Raw genomic sequence first — 19,020 nt, forward strand, 5'->3', positions numbered from 1 at the left:
TGCATTCAAATTTTTTGATACTGGTTTTGTTGCATAGTTTTAATGCTCAATTGTTTGTGGACAATATAAATTCATGAATCCAGAATATTTGTATAGTTAGTCTGATTCATTCTGGTTGGTATTTCAAGCAGGAACCCACTTTCAAATAATTAAAACATTCTCAAAGCATCATTGACCCGCCATCAGCTTTTATGACACCTTGCATACAAGTTGGATGAAATGCCTCAACTTCTCTTGTGAACTCGATGCCTGGTACCATTAAAATACTGGAAAATTTGTATTCGTCAGACCACATCAGTTTTCCAATCATCAACAGTCCATTTTTGTGCCTTTTAGTCCATATTAGCTGGTCTCGTTAGGCGCATATGTTAGCTTGGATCTTTTTCGGAGAATTCTGCTGTAGATATCCACGTTATGTAAATCTCTTCAGAGTGTTCTCCCAGATATCGGCTGATGAGGTCCTTAGCTAACTGTTTTCAGCAGTTCTTGTCTTGGTTGAAATTGTTTTTCGTTTACGAGACGCAAAATTTGTCACCAATAACAATCACTTAGTACAAAATTTCGACTATGATTTCTGATTGATTTTGGCTCCACCATTCCTTAAAAAATCTTTGCTGTTCTTTCAGAAACACCAGAAAATTCGGCTACTTCTTTAACAGGATGTTTTTTAGACTTTTCAAAGGCTATTACTCCTTTTGGCCACTGACTAACCCATGCTTCTTTAGTCACAGCTACTATCAAAAATTAATGAACAATTTCTCTAAGAATAAAGCGAGGTTTAAAATTAATCTATGAAAAACAAAAAACTATAAAATAATTTCAATTCCAGCTCATGATGTAAAATATAAAAAAATCAAGAAAAAGTATCATCCTTCCGCTGTCCATTGGAGATGTTCCAATTTGTGGTCGAAAAATTTCTTCAAATATCTATAATAATTCCTTGTTCCATGAACTTTGGTAAGTGCCCAGATGGTGCTTTTTATTAGTTAGGCATTTTGCTAAAAATAAATAAATGATAATAATGGGACGAGTATAAGGTTAATTGGAATTTTTATAACATGCTGTATAATAAATAAATAAGTGGAAAAATTTCATTTGATCGTTAAAAGAAATTTAAAATTGCCGGTTTTGCTACAAATCAGGAATCGTAGAGAATATACACTGAATTGTCACTTTTATCAGGTACACTTACCTAATAGCAAGTAGGTTCCCTTTATCCCTCGGAGCAACCTGAATTTTTCGTGGCAGGCATGGACACAACGAGGTGTCGAAAGCGTACCACAGTGATGCTGATCCATATTGACTCAATTGCGGATTCCTACTTCTAAGAGCTCGTTCCATCTCATCTCACAGGTGCTTTAGTGGTTTGAACTCGCTCTCATGTTCCTGGAGCTAGTTCTGTACAATTCTGGCTTTGTGAATGGCGCATTATCCTACCTAGAAGATCCCATTCATTGATGGATGCATTGCAGCGATGAAAAGGGATTCGCCTATTTTGAAAATTTCCAGATAACTTGCTGCACCGAAATGTTGCGCATTGAGTATCAAATGCCCAATGTGCGCCACAAAACCCCTCGTCACCGTTACACTGCCACTAATAGCCTGTGTTGTTGACATGTGGAGGGGATGGTCCAAGGACTCGTGCTATTTTTCAACATATTCTTCTAGTCCTTCCAATCAGGAACCGGAATTCGCATCAGACAACGTTTTTCCAATCTTCCACTGTCCAGTGCTGGTAATTCGGAGCCCAATTTTACTGTACCTTCTTTTTTCTGACAGCAGTGGAACTCGGTTCATTTGGCGCTCTTTTAACTCTCCCGTGGCAAAGTACGACCAATTGTGCTTTCTAAAATACCCTTTTAATTACCACTATTATACCGCATTGTTTTTGACTGACTGAACCCTCTCTGTTGCCCTTCACAAGTTTGATCAGTCTTCGTTAGCCTATCTCATCCCTGAGCTCTTTCCGACAACAGGATCCCCATTGACTAAATTCTATTTGGTTATTGGACCAATCTCGATGCACAGTGGCATGTGAAAACCACAAATTACCCATACCGTCATCTGGCGCTGACGGCCATGTCACGTTCAAAGTCAGTTAAACCTTTCTCGTTTCCCATTTTCGCACTGAATTGCACACCACATCCAGCATCTTACGTATTTTCTCTCCTGCTTTATGGAGCTTTCCTTAAGTAACATAATAACGCGATGTACATAATATTAACATAATAATGTAATGACCAATGAATGCAGAGTATTTTTAGTATTGATTTACTAGTAGTCACTACTAAAACAGACTTTAATTTTTTTTCTATACATGAATCGTTTCTTAAATATCACGCTGATACGTTGAAATACATTAAAGTAAAAAATTATTGCTCTGTAATAGGTCTTCATTAGTCACGTTGAGTAGGAAGGATAGAGATTTCGAGCCATTCCTGTAGGATAACAGGGATTAGTGAACCCCTCCTCACTCCTACTTAACGGACAGTTCATAGGGACCTCTCTGGTGATTGACGATCGACCTTCTGGATTTTGGCTGTAGGTCATACTTCCTCTCTGATACGCTCTGGGATAAACGGCATCGAATGGAGTTACAGACTTGGCTGGGGGAGTGGGAGCCACAGGACGATCCGTTACTGTAGACAGAGTACATCTAGGACGAGTACAGGCCCACAGTATCCCTCCAAAGATGAAAATGAGTACCACACAGGAACCAACTGATACACCAATGATGATCACGGAGTTATCTGGGCAAAATACAAAGATAGAGTGATGTACAGTCTGAATACTACATAAGAGATATAAGAGGGAGTTTCGGACCTGTACGAGTCCTGAAAGTCCGTCTTATATATTTCTGATAACAAGCATTTATTTATATGATAACATATAAAACATAATAATAAAATATTCAACCTCTTATCAACGAGTTAGCATGTTAAAACAATTTATTATGAATTGTCAAAACCATTCATGAATATATGTTTGTTCGTGATACTCATCTTGAGTTTTCCATCTACAAAGATAAATCAAATATCATTCGAAAAAGTCCGTCGGGTATCGAATTTATGTTATTAGTACAGAATTTAATGAGTTGATTTTTAAATAAAAGATTAATTGATGCATTTGCGAAAACGACTAACTGCTATTGTAAATCAAGGCGATACACGATCACAATTGAATTAGTATTGTACTAGATAAAACAGTTTCATGTATGTTTTTATTACTTCAGATATACTTGATCAAGTTTAAACTTGCGTATGTTAATTTTTAACACGCACCATTGAAGGGATCCGAATCCGCGGCCCAGGTACGAATCGCGTCAATAAAGCGAGGAACTTTTATGGACTTTTTTTTCTCTCCGTGTCTAAGTTATTCAGTCTCAAGAGTGGACAGTAAGGTTAAGATACCATCCTTCCTCTTCCCGGGACACTCGGATTTCTCGTCCAGCAAAAGAGGCCACTCAAGAGCAATTCCTGGAAGCTCAACGATTTATGCTTTTGAACATTAGTCGTACCTGCACACCAGTATCGACAGCTGTGCATCGATTCTTCTGACGTAATATTAAAATTTAATATACCCATTAAACAGGAAAAGAAGAGACTGCATGTGGAAATCGATTAGATCAATCCACCCTAGAAACCGTGACCAGATATTTCACCCAGAATGTCAAAATTTGACCTCAGGACCAAATCCTGGCTTATCTCGTGTCTATATCAAAATTAAATCGTAAAAGGCCAGCATGGAAGCCTTAAAAAACTTACCACTAAATTTCATCAACGCTGCTGCACCTACTGTGTTCCGAAGAAATCTGGGACCACCTCTTGTATACAAGCTTTTACTGTACTGGCAGTCATTGGACCCAATTACTGGAAGCGGATAAACAATTCTCCTAACCACCAAATCTAACTTTTTTTCTCTCGTTATGCTGTAGCAAGGCACAGAACATCACCTCCTGGCTATCCAATCCCTGGAAAACCAGGGGCAGGATCGTCTAATGACTCTGGACTTCTGTCCAGGATGGGATAATGGCAACATTATGAACGCAGGATTATGTTGGTAACTCCAGAAACACCTGGGGTGGGATACAGCATGCAGACCTTGCGCTTATACAAGGGCCCCGAGTTCCAAGCGAGTGACTATAGCGATTCCTGAGCGATTTTGAAAGCGATTTACTTAAAGTAACGATTGATTATAGTATAGCGTTATTTTTGTAAAGTTATTTAATTTTGCTCTTCTGAAGTGAAGAAGTTAGCTCACTTGACAGAAAGGCAAGACACCTTTCTTTTTGTATATAGGACTAACTTATTGTTTTGGGAAAAACATTGGAAAAAATAGTTAACGCTAGACTGACATGGTTTCTAGAAACAGAAAACTTTCTAAGTCCAAACCAGCATGGTTTCCGGGAAAGAAGATGTGCGCTTGATCTCATTATCAAAGCAGAAACAAATATCCGGAACGCTTTCCTCAGAAATGAGCACCTAGTCATGATGCGTTGACATCGAGAAAGCTTTCGATACATCTTGGCGATACGGGATTCTTCAGGACTTGCATAAATCTGGACTTCGGGGTCATCTGCCGAAATTCATTGAGAACTTTCAATCTATTGTTTCAGGCAATAGATCGTTTCAGATCCGATTCCATTCTTCATTGTTTCGAGCATTTATACAAGAAGAGGGAGTTTCCCAAGGCTCAGTGTTGAGCGCCACATTCTTTGCCATTAGAATTGATGTTATAACCAAGTGTATACTGATACAGTTGATGCGTACCTATGCTGACGACCTTGCCATCTCATGTCATTCTCAAAATATGCGACTAATTGAAAGACAACTACAAGACACGATTAACAAAATAGTCTCTTTGGCCAAAAACAATGGATATCGACTTTCTAAACCTAAGACAACTGCCATACACTTCTGTCGCAAATGGTCTTTACACCCTGATCCAGACCTTCAGTTAGATTCTCATCGTATTACTTTCCAGCATAGTATTAGATTCCTTGGTGTAATACTTGATAAAAAAAATTAAACTTCCTGGAACATATAAAACATATTCGTACAAGTTGTCTTAGAAAACTAAATCTTCTCAGAGTAATTTCTTCAATGTCATGGCGTGCAGACCGTTACGTGTTGCTATACCTATACTGCTCACTGATCAAATCCCGGTTAGACTATGGGTCTCCTGCATATGACTGGGCCAGACCGAGTGCCCTGAAATAGCTAGATCCACTACATCATAGCGCACTACGAGTGGCACTTGGGGCCTTTCGTACATCACCAATTTTAAGCCTCTTTGCGAAAGCCTACGAGCTGCCGCTCCATCTTCGACGACAAGTTCTGCTATTAAATTATGGAGCCAAAATCAGCAGTCTCCCACATTATCCAATGTGGCAATATCTCTTCATGCCAAAATGGAGAGACATCTATGAAAGTAAACAACGGCTCAATAAACCATCTGGCATTAGGCTTCAAGCTCTAATCACAAGCTGGGACCTGAATTTTACTAACATACTTCAGGATACTAGCATGGAAATCCAGCCATGATAAACGTCCCAGATACATATTGACAGACACTTTCAGCAATGGGGAAAGAATAACCTTCCAGATTCCAACACTAGGCAAATCCATATGGCCCACTCCATTGAGTTTAGAAGTTCCATTCAAATATATACAGATGGATCCAAGTTTGGTAGTAAAGTTGGTACTGCTGTAGTACTACCAAATGCCACCATCTCCAGACAGCTCCCTTCAGAATGCAGTACTCATACCTCAGAATTATATGGTATTCTTCTAGCCATAGAGAATATAAAAGAAGATTCGTATATTAAATCCATCATATATACGGACTCGTTAATTGCTGTTAATGCTCGACAGTGTAAATTCTTCCCTAGTCATCCTCTGGTACAGAAAATTTGGTCCCAGTTACTAGAACTTCATAGACATGGACAGCTCGTAATATTTTGTTGGATTCCTGGACACGTTGGAATTCCCGGAAACGAGCAAGCAGATTTAGGTGTTAAATGTGCTAAAAATGTGATACCACCTAATTTGAGGACTCCTTATATTGACCATAAATCCGTTATCAAACAGACATGTAAAGAACAGTGTACATGCATGTGGAGAGATCAAACAAATGATAAACTACCTTAAATCAAGAGAGACGAAACAGAAAGGAAGAAACAATTCAGATTTTCAAGGGTTACGCATCCAGCGAACCTGGAACGTATTTTGACTATTACCTTTAGGTATAAAATGTCTCTCATCGCTTCCATCTCCGCAGTTATTGTGTCCATCAAATCTCAAACCAGACCAGATGCAGTAGTTGTTATTACAATGGAATTCGTTCGGATCGGCACATCCATACTTTGTTCCTGAAGAATAACAAGAAAGAAAGAAAGTTTTAATTAGCAATGAGGAAATATGTAAAAAAAAAAGAAAAAGAGTGTGGTGTGCAAAATATTAAAGACACCTGAATACTAGTTACCATTTACGAATGCTGTGAAGGTCAGTTGAAAACCTTTATGGGTATCACCTTTTTCCTTTTCGCGTGCTTCTGTGTGGTACCATAGCTCCATATTCGAGTTACTGTAGAACCACAAGCCTTCCGAAATCGTGTAGTAGTTTCCAGATAGAAGGATACCAGTTCTATTGATCTGCGAAGAAATGAAAATAATACACGCAAATTGAGATGGACAATTCAAGAATTAGCAAACATGTTATGCAGGGTGTATAACATGAAGTACGTCCCACATAACATGTGGGACGTACTTCAGGGTTGGATTTAGGACCTAAAAACAATTTTAAAAAAAGGTTTATTCAAATATAATGAAGGTTTATTCAAATCGAGAGATGGCAGACATATTTCTCATGTATGGATTTGCTAGATGCAATGCAGATGAGCCAAGATGTCTGTCTGTATGCAGAAACTTCCCTAAATCAACCTGTGCTAAATAATAAGACCTTTCAGAGAATGCACGAACGCCTTGCGGAAACTGATTCATTTAGAAAACGAGTTTCAGGTGGTGGTGGTGGTAGACCCATCAGCACCAGAACTATTGATTTGGAAGAACGGATCCTCAATCACGTTGAAGAAAACGATGGTAACAGCAACCGTAGGACAGCAACAGCAGGAAGCGTTGGACGTGACTGTGTGGATAATTTTACGGGACCAGCAGCGTTTCCATATCATCTTCAGAGAGTACAAGGACTTACTGATGCTGACTTCATGCCAGAAACTTTTAGTACTTGGTTTCTGCACATCTGCACTTGCGATCAGCATTTCCTATCCGTTGTATTGTTTATTGACGAAGTTGGATTTATTAGAGAAAGTGTGGTCAATTTTCACAACGTTCATCGATTGGCCGAAGAAAATCCTCATGCAGTCAAGATACCAGCAACAATTAAACATGAAGGTATGGGCATGGATAATTGGCGACAATTAATCTGGCCTATTGTTCTGCCTGGGAGATTAACAGGAGTATCCTACTTCAATTTTTGAGGGAACATTTGAATGAGTTGTTGGAAGAAGTTACATTTGATGTCATTCGTCGCATGTGGTTTATGTACGACGGTGCTCCGCTACATTTTAGATGTGTCTCTAGAAACCGGATGAGCAATTACCTAATAGATAGGTCGTGCACGCTCTGCGGACCTGAATCCATTCGATTTTTACTTGTGAGGTCATCTGAAAGCCGTTGTTTATTCTACACCAATTGATAACATAGAAATGCTCCACCAATGTGGAACAAGGCTGCCAGCAAATCCTACAGACACGTGGAACTTTTGAGCGGGTGAGGAGGTCATGAGGCATTTGCAGGCTTGTATTCAGGCGCATGGTGGCCATTTTGAGCATTGCCTGTGAACGTAAGCAGATAGTTGCTGGAACACGAAAATTACTGTGACTCGGAAACAAGGCGAAATCAGATCTATATTTACATTAACTTATTTTTTTAAATTGTTTTTAGGTTCTAAATGCATCGTGAAAGTGGGTCGCACATGTTATGATATACTCTGTACACGCTAATTAATCTTGCTTGTAATAACTATCAGTATCACACTGTCTAAGCCCATGTGTGTACTCAGTGGCCATTGTATTGTGGTTACTCATCACTATGGCTTGACATTAAATCCTTTTATAATAAGTTCAGCTGAGCCATCACTGGTGGTATTCACTACGCATTATATTCTAGCTACAGAGGGTGGTTACATTTCAATGATCACTGAATTAAGATTCGACAATGTCGTTATAAAATTTGAGGATTTCTGCTTTGCATGGTTAAAAAATTTAAGAGAGCTTAATTTAAACCTTATGAGTAGCACAGTTGGCAGAATCACTGTTCTCCACACACCGAGTGGAAAAGACATGAGTTCGAGTTCCGTCGATGATGTCAGGAACTTTTATGTGCCTTTTTCTCCCGGAAACTGGGATTGTTCGTCCTGCAAAACGGAAAATCGACCACAGAACACACTCAGTTTTCAGACAGTATATGTGGAGCAATATGGCTTTAATCACTGATGCTCCTAAAATCCTACAATAACATCAGCTTAATTTAAAAATCTCAACTATTTCTGAAGAATCTGCATGTGAATTTTCCTAAGTATTGGTTATTGTTAATCATGAATCATGTCTTAACGTCTGTATGACAATTCAAGCATACTTCAACGTAAAGTGCCCTGACGGGGTAGCCAGTTGGTAGAATCTTCGTCCTCACCATGCTGGGTTGAAAAGACTTGAGTTCAAATCCCATCGAAGTCACAAGAAATTTCTATGGGCCTTTTTTTTTACAACGTGGCCGATTCAGTCGGTCTCAAGAGTAGCATGATTTTTTCTCCAGGAAAGAAACTCGGGTTTTTCGTCCAGCAAATAGCAAATCGACCAATAAACACCGGCAATTTATAGACAATTATATACAGGGCGGTATGGCCTAAGTCGTTGAAACGCCACAAATCCTATAAGGATTTCAAACAAATAAAAGCAATGTTGTTCAATCATAAAAGTAAATTAAAAACATATTGATCATTCCATGTATTCTATTCACCTGCCTTTTATTGATGCCTCGATATTTCTTCACTTGAACAAAAACTCTTGACACTAAGATTTCGGCGAGGCGATTTTTTTTTTTTTTTTTTTGTTTCCAGAATAGACCGTTCGATATATTCAAGTTTTTATTGACAGAAAATGATATCATACTCTTGGATTTCAGGAAGCTTTTGATGCTGCTGTTGCACAGCTACTGTACAAATTGGAGCAGTGTGGCTAATTTCACACTGCTCAAAGGGCAAGTTACTGCATGGATAAAGGGATGATTGAGTCTGGGAGACAGAGAGTGGTTATCAATGGACACTGATCTTCGTTGACTGATGCTATTAGTGGATTTTCTCAAGGTTCGGTGTTGGGTCCATTGTTGTTTTCTATATTTATCGATGATATTGATTAAGGCATATCAGGCTTAATGTCCAAGTTTGCAGATGATAAGAAGGTTGGCAGGATGGTTAATGACAGCAATCAAGGTACGTTACTGCATTAAATCTAGAAAAGTAGGCAGATTGGTGGAAAAATGGCAATTGAAGTTTAATATTGACAAATACACGGTACTTACTGCGTAGGGGTACAGGTAATCTCAGATTAACATACCAACTGTGCAGAGTGGTGGAGAAAAAAAAATCTCGGTTACTTGAGTGCAGTCAGATATGAAGTTCTCTGAGGAATAGCCGGGTTACAAGGATAGCTCATGGGGTAAAGTGTAAAGTGTATTTAGTGTGAAACGGCACCAGGGGTTTCCCCCATCTCCGCGTTGCTTTCATTGTAGGCGTACCAGTTCACTGGGAAGGCCAGAGATTTAAAAGTGTATGGATATTGTATATGCGTAGTGTCATGTACCGTGTTCATCTGCTCGTTTAGCCGCTGGATCTCTGCTGAGGCCCAACGTAACCACCTTCACCCCGTGGAGGCAGACCAGGAACCCAATAGTTTTAGTTTCGCTCTGGCAGGTCCTGCCACCTAATTTCCTGAGATTTCAGTGGCTAGGACCTAAAAAAAAAAAACACGCGCGCGCTCTTTTATATGCACGTACGTACAGACAGATCCATATATATGCGATACGTATATCCATCATCGTCGGTTTTGATGATCGTTATGTGATGGGGATTCCGCTTGCATAATAAAGGCTGAGAAAATGGGCGAACGGTAATTTTGACATAATTAAGTTTTTGTGTGTCCATTTGTCTTTCATGGGACATGGGTCCCGTCCATGTTAGTCTATTTTGGTATAGTTTGTTTCCTGAGTTTTCTAATTCTTGGGGGTGGGTCATTTCCGATGTCCCAGTTCCAGCGAGCTAAAGAACAGATGTTCTTTGGTTATAATGGTAGTGGGTTGTGGGCTGCGGCCATTTGGTTTCTCCTCCTCCTCCTCCTCGCGAACAGTGCCTGTGCGTAATCCGAGAAGGCTTGATACTCCTCCTTCGTGTCTAGGAGGTGATGTTCTTGTCTCTGTGGTAAGTAGTGGATTCTGGTAAGTAAAACACCACGTAGGTCTTCATAGAGCCGGCAGTCATACCTGAGGTGCTGTCAGCTCTCCAGCTCCACCCCCGGAAGTGCAAGTTGGATCAACCTTGATCCCAAGTAGAGACAGTTTGGCATTAATCGCTCCATGTCCAGTTAAGAGGTACGTTGCTTGTAGACCTGGGGAGAACCAGATGGGTGAGGTTGGGTAGTTTTGTTCAATATTGGGTAGAAATTTCTTTGTGATCTCTCCCTTTTGAGAGTTGCACCACCTTTCCTGCTCTGCTTGCTGCAGGTGAGTTTGTATCCTCTTCTTTTCCACATTTCTGTTGCTGGTTAGGTCAATAGTGAACCCCAGAAAAGTCTGTGGGATACCTTTGTCTAGGTAGTACAGTAGGCCGCGTTGTATGATTTCTAAGACCAGCGGGAGAGTGCCTGCGAGCACTTGCAGGGAATGGGTGCTCACCGTGCGGCAAGCGGGAGTGATGGTTAGGAGGATGGATCTGTGAATTTGGTCTGTGATACATCTGTTTACTGCTGTTGTAGTTTTATGAAACCATGCGCCGGATGCGTAGGTGACGATCGGAGTGAAGATAGTTTTCTAGAACAGTTGGAGGACTCGCTTTTTCAAGCCCCATTCTTTATGCGTCACCCTGGCAACCATGGCTGCGTAGCCTCTTATTTTTTTTACGGAGATATTTCAGATGGTGCTGAAATGACAGGTTTTGGTCCAATATCACACCTAGGTATTTCAGTTGGTTGGAGAATTCGATTGTTTCCTGCCCAATTTTTATTTGCGGAGGCCACTTAAGATCAAGGCGTTCCTTTAGTAGGATGGAGTTTGTTTTTGTGGGGGATATTTTGAGTTGATTTCGGTTTGCCCATTCTTGGAGAGTGGTCAGGGCCCGATTTGCGAGGACCTTTAACGCGGCTCTTGAGTTTGCCTGTATCGTTAGAATGAGATCGTCCGCAAATGCCTGAGATTGTACTTCATGGAGATCGATGTTAAGAAAGGTGTCCAAGACAATATTCCACAGTAGTGGGCCAAGGACCGAACCTTGAGGGCAGCTCCGATGGACATGCCTGGGAAGTGTGCCATAGAGGGCGGTGACTTTGATGGTTCTGTTGCTTAGGTAACATTTTATGGTGTTATAGAGGTTTTCCGGCATGTTGGCTTCGCGCAGCCTCGCCAGGACGCTCGGCCACCAAAGTTAGTCGAACGCCCCAGCGAAGTCCACGGCTATCACTAGGAAGTACTTTGTATTACATCTGTTTACCTTGGTCAGGAGGTGAGTTAAGGCGTCCACGGCGGATGTTCCCCGCCTGAAGCCGAATTAGTTTGCTGAGGCCAGGCCTGCCTCATCATAGTAATGTTGGATCCGTGTGTAGAGTAGTCGTTCATGGGGTATTGTAAAAACTCGTATACCCAGGAATTCTGCTAGCAGTGATAAGGAGATAATTGTCCCATTGTAAAAGGCAATGATTAGGCCGCGCCTTGAGTAGTACAGATCAGGAGGCCTTATTTTAGGAAGGATATAGAGCTTGTAGAATGTATAGAGAAGGATAACGAGATGGGTGAGGGTGCTCTTACTAAGAAACGTTTCAGTTATGCAAATTGCAGCATCTGGAAACTAGATACCTGCTCAAGGTTTTGAGTGGATTAAGCAAGTTCATTGCTGATGAGATTCTTCCTCTCGCTTAGACAACGCTTCGAGAGGGCAAAAATTCAAATTGAGGGAGGATGGTTGCAGAATTGATGTGCGGAAATTTGCTTTCAGCCAGCTGTTGTTTGATTGCTGGAACAAACTTCCATCTGTTGCTATGTAAGTGAATAGTCTTAATAAATTCAAGGAAGAATTAGACAAATTACTGGGGACGGATGGACAGGTGATGTAGAAGTATTTTTTTTTTTTTTGGTGTAACTCGTGCAGCTTGTGATGAAGCGGGACAAAATTTGGTATGGTGGTATACCATAGAATAACGGTGAAATGAGGAGACAGCGAGAAACCTCGGGCGGGTATAAGGGCAGAGACGGACTGGGTCAACAATTCTTACCGGGGAAAATTTGTAGCTGCCTCATACTAGTGTTTATGGCAATATTGTTTATGGCCAAAATCACACTGGCCTCTATCGGCCTTTGGCCCAACGGGGTTTCCCCGATAAGTCCTATGGTCAGTCCGCCTCTGTACAATAAGGGCCATTTATAGGAGTTGTGTAAGAATTATCAAAAAGGTCACATTACAGAATTCGATACAAGATATCGAAAATATGGTCTCATGACATTAGTACGGCGTATAACCCCTTCCAACGTCTAAACAAGCTTGACAGCGGTTAGCCATACTCGATATATAAGGGTGTCTGTAATATTCTGTGGCAACAAATCCCATTCTTCCACCAGCGCAGAACTTAGCTCACCAAATGACCGAGGAGTTTTTTTTTTTTTTTTTTTTTTGGTTGTCGGCGTGCAATGCGACGCCTAAGGGCGTCCCACACATGTTCGATCACCATCCTACTGACAGTTACACGTGCTTGTAGAACAACCAGTACCCACGCACTGCAGGTCTTGGCCGGGGCTCTCCCCCTTGACTTAGAGATCACGCGCAGGGGAATGAACTACCACATAGAGAAAGGAATACCTTGTACACACCATGGCTATACTGTGGACGTTAGTGCACCACAAAAAAATGAAAAGACAAGACTGCAAAAACACCTGATGCAAGTTTGGCAGGAGCGCTGGGCCAACTCAAATAAGGGAAATATCACCAGGAAATTCATTCCGAATATCGACAGGATGTACCCCAGTCCCCCAACTTGGTTTCAACCTGGCTTATACACCACCTATTTACTGACTGGTCACGGGGCCTTTAAAGCCAAGCTGACAGCGCTGGGGATTGAGGTGGATCCGATCTGTGCCTGTGGGGAGCTTAAGTTCTGGGAGCACATTATGTACGATTGCACCCATTATGAGGACCTCAGGTGCAGACTGATCACTGCAATACACTACCTCCCCAAGAACTTGGAATTACATCTATTGGACTCACTAGAGGAATGCAGGGAGCTAAAGGAATATGCCCAAAAACTATTTGGTAGGCGTAAAACACTGATAGCCATCTACAGAAGAAGAAGATAAAAATAAAAAATAATAAAATAAAATAAATAAATAAAAAAAAGAGAGACACAGAACACGCGTGGAGAGGACTCAAGGAGAACCTCCCTCAGGAACCTGCTCACTACTAATCATCTAAAACCAGCGATCGCAAAATAACCCCATGGAGATGCGGATCTTCCCATGGTGAAGAGAACCACAGCCATTGATAACAGACTAACAACGGACCTGACCAGTCTTCATAGCTGAGGAGGACAAATCTGGATACTAAAGACTACTGATGACAGAGAAGACCGACGAAGATAGAGAAACTCCAAGTTGCTGCCTTGACGGAGCTATATTGGCTCAAGGCTCTGCCCTCTTTTCTGCAGTGCAATTCCTTTACTCCCTCACCTGGCAGGGGAGGAAGGTGACGGCTTGCTGTCTCCTCTCTTCCCTGCCACACCATTCCTTCCCTCTGGTGGGGCATGCCTCACTGAATAATTGGGGTCACCTACCCTACGACCCTCTTCTTCCTATTTCACCCCCCAGCCTTCACTCTCCCCTCCCAGCACTTTCTCTTGCACAGTGTATAGCTCTACACGTCCAAATTTAAAATACACCAAAAATTTTTCGCCCATCCTTTTAGGCACTTCAGAAACAGGCCTTCAGCGTCAAACCCCATATTAGCGCTTTAATGTGACTGAACTAAAATCAACCGCGATCGTTCCAATTTTATTTTAGGTCTAGCCACTAAAATCCCAGGAAAGTAAGTGGCAGGACCTGCCAGAGTACAATTGACTCAATGGTAACACCCGGCTAGCCTCCACGTGGCGAGGTATGGGCAACGTCGGGCCCATTAGGGGCCTGGCGGCCAATAAGCCGAATAAACAATGGGCACAACATATAACACTACTCGTGACCCACACACTTCTAAATCTCTGGCTTTGACAGGGTACTGTCTCCGATACATAGAACATTCGCGGAGATGGGAGAAATCCCAGGAGCCGCTAGACCCTCAATATATACCTCATACCTCATACATGTTCCATCGTATTTAAGTCCGATGAGCCTACTGGCCACGGCAGTCGTTGGATATCTTCAGTTTTAAGATATTACTCCATCACTTGAGCTTTATGTGCAGTGGCGTTGTTGGCCTGCATGAAAAGAATATCTGGGCCGCACCCTAAAAAGTCGCATACAGGGTTCGAGGATCTGTCCTAGGTGCGTCTGTGCTGTTACGCTACCCTTATCAAAAACATAAAGAGGGATGCGGCCGTTGTTCGTTATTCCGCCCCACACGAGAACACCGCCTTCCTTTGTCTGATGTTGGAGACATGGTACAGCTTTCCTCGTCGTGTCCAGATTAAGTGTCTAGAATCTGTTTGTAGGCTAAAACAGGACTCATCAGAGAACAGGACTGTACCCTATTTGTCAGGGTTCCAAGTCACATGTTTATGGCACCAGTTTCGATCAGCTCTGCGGTGGTTTGGGGTTAATGGAATACAAACCGCTGATTTCTTTGCGTAGAGTCCATTTGAATTCAGATTTGTTAACACAGTCCGGTTGGTAATGTTTCACCTGTGGACGCAGCAACCTCAAGATACAGTTGATGACAGGACATCATAGGATTCCGTCTTGCTGTTAGAGCCAGACAGCAGTCTTGTCTGGTTGAAGTAGCTCCCGGGCGACCTTAGCCAGTTCTACTTGTATTGGTTCGCCTGTGTCCTGAAACTGCTTCCACAGTGTCGAGACAACATTGCGTGACATATTAAGCCAACATGCCATCTCTGCCTGCGACTGCCCGGCTTCAAGTTGTCCAACGTCCCCTCATCTCAATGAATCATCTAAACGGTTATGGTTTGCCAACTGTTTTTAGTAATTGGTTATCCAGTTTTCTCTCTGATCGCTCACTGAGAGTGATGGTAGATGGCTCTCTGTCTTCTAACTTCTCCACTAATGCCAGTGTCCCCCAAGGTTCAGTTCTTTTCCCCACTCTTTTCCTCTTGTGTATTAATGACCTTCTTCCATTGACTGGAAATCCTATCCATTGTTTTGCCGATGATAGCACGTTGCATTCCACTTTCCATTTTGAGAAACCTTGCTCTGCTCAATCAGCTTCAACTTCTCGAAAATCTGCTACCAATTCCTTAAATGCCGATCTTCGGGTAATTCTCCAGTGGGGCAAAGATAACTTATTTGATTTCGACCCTTCTAAAACTCAGTCTTGTCTTATATCTCGCAAAAAGGATTCTTCTGCTCCTATGCTTATCTTTAGTGACACTCCGATTTCCAAGCAAGATGATATATCTCTTTTGAGGATTACCCGGACTTCTAATCTCTCTCTCTTGGCACAAGCACATTACAAATATTGCTTCCTCTGCATCTAAAAAACTTGGTTTTCTCTTTCGCTCTCGGCGTTACTTTTCTTCCAAACAGCTGCTCACTCTGTATAAATCGCAAATCCGCCCTGCCATGGAATATTGTTCCCACATCTGGGGTGGTGCCCCCAAAACCTCTCTCAGGCTTCTTGATTCCATTCAGAAGAGGGCAGTTAGGTTAATTAATGATTCATCTCTAACAGAGTCTCTCCACTCGCTGTCTCATAGACGTACTGTTTCTGCTGCATGCCTCTTCTACAGATACTCCCATGGGCACTGTTCTTCTGAATTGGCTTCTATAATTCCCGCTCTCTCTTTTAAAACGGTCCAAACACGTGCTGCCCCCAACCAACATCCATTTGCTGTCCAACTTCAAGCCCACAGAACCAACTTTTCATCTTCCTCATTTATTCATTCAACTGCCGTTTTCTGGAACAACCTTCCTTCATACGTATTTCCTGAAAATTACAATCTACAGAAGTTCAAGTCCAATGTCAACAAATATCTTCTTTCGTCTTCTCAACCTCCAACCCAAGCACGGTACTAAGTACTATAGGTTCTAATACCTCTCGTGTTTGGGGTTCACATAAAAAAAAAAAAAAAAAACAACGATGACTTACCATCCTGAGTATTGGATGTACTGGAGATGTGGTTATCCAACTGAGCAATTCAAAAAACCGGAATGAAGTGATGTGGTGGCAACCGGTGTTTCTAAAGGCATAATGTGCTGCTCTGTAAGGTGGTAGATCGATTTCTATTGGATACTCGGAATCTGCATGCCACGATGCCTATTATAATCAAATATTCATTTTCGGAGACTGTTCACAATAAAATATTCATGGAAAACATTTTGTTCTGTTAGTTTTGTCCAGCAGTGCATATATATACACGCATATATTGCAATTTTTTAATATAAACACGTTTCTCAATCTAGCATTTTTCTGTAAACTATTTACTTAACTGATTTCTTAATTGTTATAGCGAAAATATAAAAGAATCTCCAGTGATCACTCAGATTTTTTGTTCCGATTAATTCGATATTAAAATAATCGAAAAAAAAAAATAATAAAATAAGGGAATAATAAAATTCGTTGACCGAAGATTTGTTGTCTTCTACTATGTACTCAAACACTGAAAAATATCTTTTATCTATGGAACTGAACACCTATACATAATTAATTGTATTGTCTTCTTGATTGCCACGTTATTATAGTGTAATGGCCAACAAGCAAAATGAATTTTATACTATTTCAAAAGCTGTTGTTAAACAAATTTCCAGTTAAAGCATCATACATCATTCTCTTGTCATAATTCTATTTATACGAAGAATTTTTTTTGTTATAGTTTTCTTAAAACTTACTTTTAAATAGTCCGACTTGTCTGGTGTCCTAAAATCGAGAGATCTGATACTGAGCACTATGCCATGGTGTTCAGGAGGGTGCAGAATTATGCTACAATTTCTTCCTCCTTTGTATGATATATTTGGAGTAGCTTTCAGAATTGCTGATGAGTTTTCACCGTATGAGTCTACCCAATATGTGACAGTTTCGTTGCAAGTACAACCATCTTCTAAGTAATCTGCAAGAAAAAAAAAAGAAACATTGAAAACACAGCGGCTGATTCCAAAACGATAGTAGAATCTAGAGTTTGAAAATGATTTTAATAATTCGTAAATTATAGCCAGTGCTAGATTGAAAACCGGAACTTACTGCTAAGCATTTCCGGTTGATAAGTTTGCATTTTAAAATTAACTCAGAGCGTTGTGGTTGTTAATACGTTCCCCGAAAGCTGGAGTTTCAACCCTGAAACTCCAGCTTTCGTTAAGCCTAATGGCTTGCTATTTAGCTAATCGATTAAGTCATCATAATTTTTAACTTAAGTGAGGTTTCAAATATTATCTAGCTACTATCCTTATCACAGTATCCAATGTCATTTATCGCACCTATACGTGCGATAAATGACGTCATAAAAGTGTGAAAAAGTATCGCGCAATCCATTTTTATCTCTCTCTCTCTTACTTGGCAAAAATAAATACACATTTCGAAATGCAGAATCTACAAACTTGCCTACTAGTTAATAAACTAGCGCGCAAAATCGAGTTATTTTATATTCCTTGTGACTATGAAAATTAAAAAGAAATTCGTAATCTATGAGTATTGGCTAAATGAAAACAAACTTATACTCACACGTAGTATATGTACAATGACAGTTAGAGCTAAAAGCAACCACTATAACAATTACAATCCAAGATGGCGGTTTTGGTAACATTTTCTCTTTACAAACATGGGTGTTTCGGTTAAAGAGAATCTACATAAGGGGGAGCAGAAGCGAAATATTCTCTCGTTCTCTGTACACCGTTGTTAGAACTAGACATTATGGCGCAATAGACAAAGGACTTTACCCTACATTAATCCCACGTATTGCCTTATCTATATATTTTGGGGATAAGCAGCCTACGAATAGGGCCCGAGAATCTGATTAAGTTATCAGGTCCGCTTTTAGCTATGATGGCGAACACTCAACTTGGAATGCTGTTTAGATTCAGTGTACGCATAGTGAAAATGTAACTGTGCTTTTAAATAAAAACATGCGCCCGTTCCTGGAGTTTTTTCTTTCTGTTATCAGGATAATGACTCGTGTCTTTCTTTGGGATAAACAAAAGTATCGATGAACCAGTGGAGTATTCAGAGATGAGGGCAGATATTTGCCCTCTTCTTTGCTAAAGCTGTGTTGTGTACGACTGCAATGTCCCTCAATTAAAACGTATCAACCTGAAATTTTTATGGAGAATGAATCAAAGCTTTCACTTCATTCTATTGATTATTAAGTCTCCAGATCAGGATAATAAGTTCCTTTTATAGGTGTTTACACTTCGTGGCCGAGTTAGTCAGTAGATTACCCCTCCCCTCTTTTTACCAAGAACGCGAGTTTTTCTTTCTGTAGTATGCCACTATATATATACTGTATTTTTATTATTGTTTTCAGATTTCACTGAGGCCATTAATGGTGTAAGGCGTCAGGACATCCTGCCCGTAAATTTCTTGCATTCTATAT

At 40.8% G+C, this 19,020-nt stretch overlaps 1 protein-coding gene across 1 annotated transcript; it reads right to left on the bottom strand.

The window, feature by feature from the left end:
• Positions 1–2,399: 2,399 nt before the first annotated feature.
• On the bottom strand, positions 2,400–6,574 carry LOC150079489 (uncharacterized). Its single transcript, XM_090383086.1, has 3 exons — positions 6,484–6,574; positions 6,239–6,370; positions 2,400–2,750 (listed from the first exon to the last, which is right to left on the bottom strand). Exons 1-3 carry the CDS (start codon positions 6,572–6,574, stop codon positions 2,401–2,403), a joined length of 573 nt encoding a protein of 190 aa, XP_090239212.1. The 3' UTR covers position 2,400.
• Positions 6,575–19,020: the final 12,446 nt, after the last annotated feature.

This window comes from Mastigoproctus giganteus, chromosome 10, assembly GCF_048544385.1.
Source record: "Mastigoproctus giganteus isolate SK-2022 chromosome 10, ASM4854438v1, whole genome shotgun sequence".
In the NCBI taxonomy this organism is placed as follows: Eukaryota; Metazoa; Arthropoda; class Arachnida; order Uropygi; family Thelyphonidae; genus Mastigoproctus; species Mastigoproctus giganteus.

Coding starts and splice junctions, on each gene's coding strand:
- LOC150079489 (XM_090383086.1), bottom strand. CDS start 6,574: ATGGAGCTATGGTACCACACAGAAGCACGCGAAAAGGAAAAAGGTGAT. Junction 6,371..6,483: donor CTTCACAGCATTCGTAAATG/GTAACTAGTATT, acceptor GTTATTCTTCAG/GAACAAAGTATGGATGTGCC. Junction 2,751..6,238: donor GAGACATTTTATACCTAAAG/GTAATAGTCAAA, acceptor TATTTTGCCCAG/ATAACTCCGTGATCATCATT.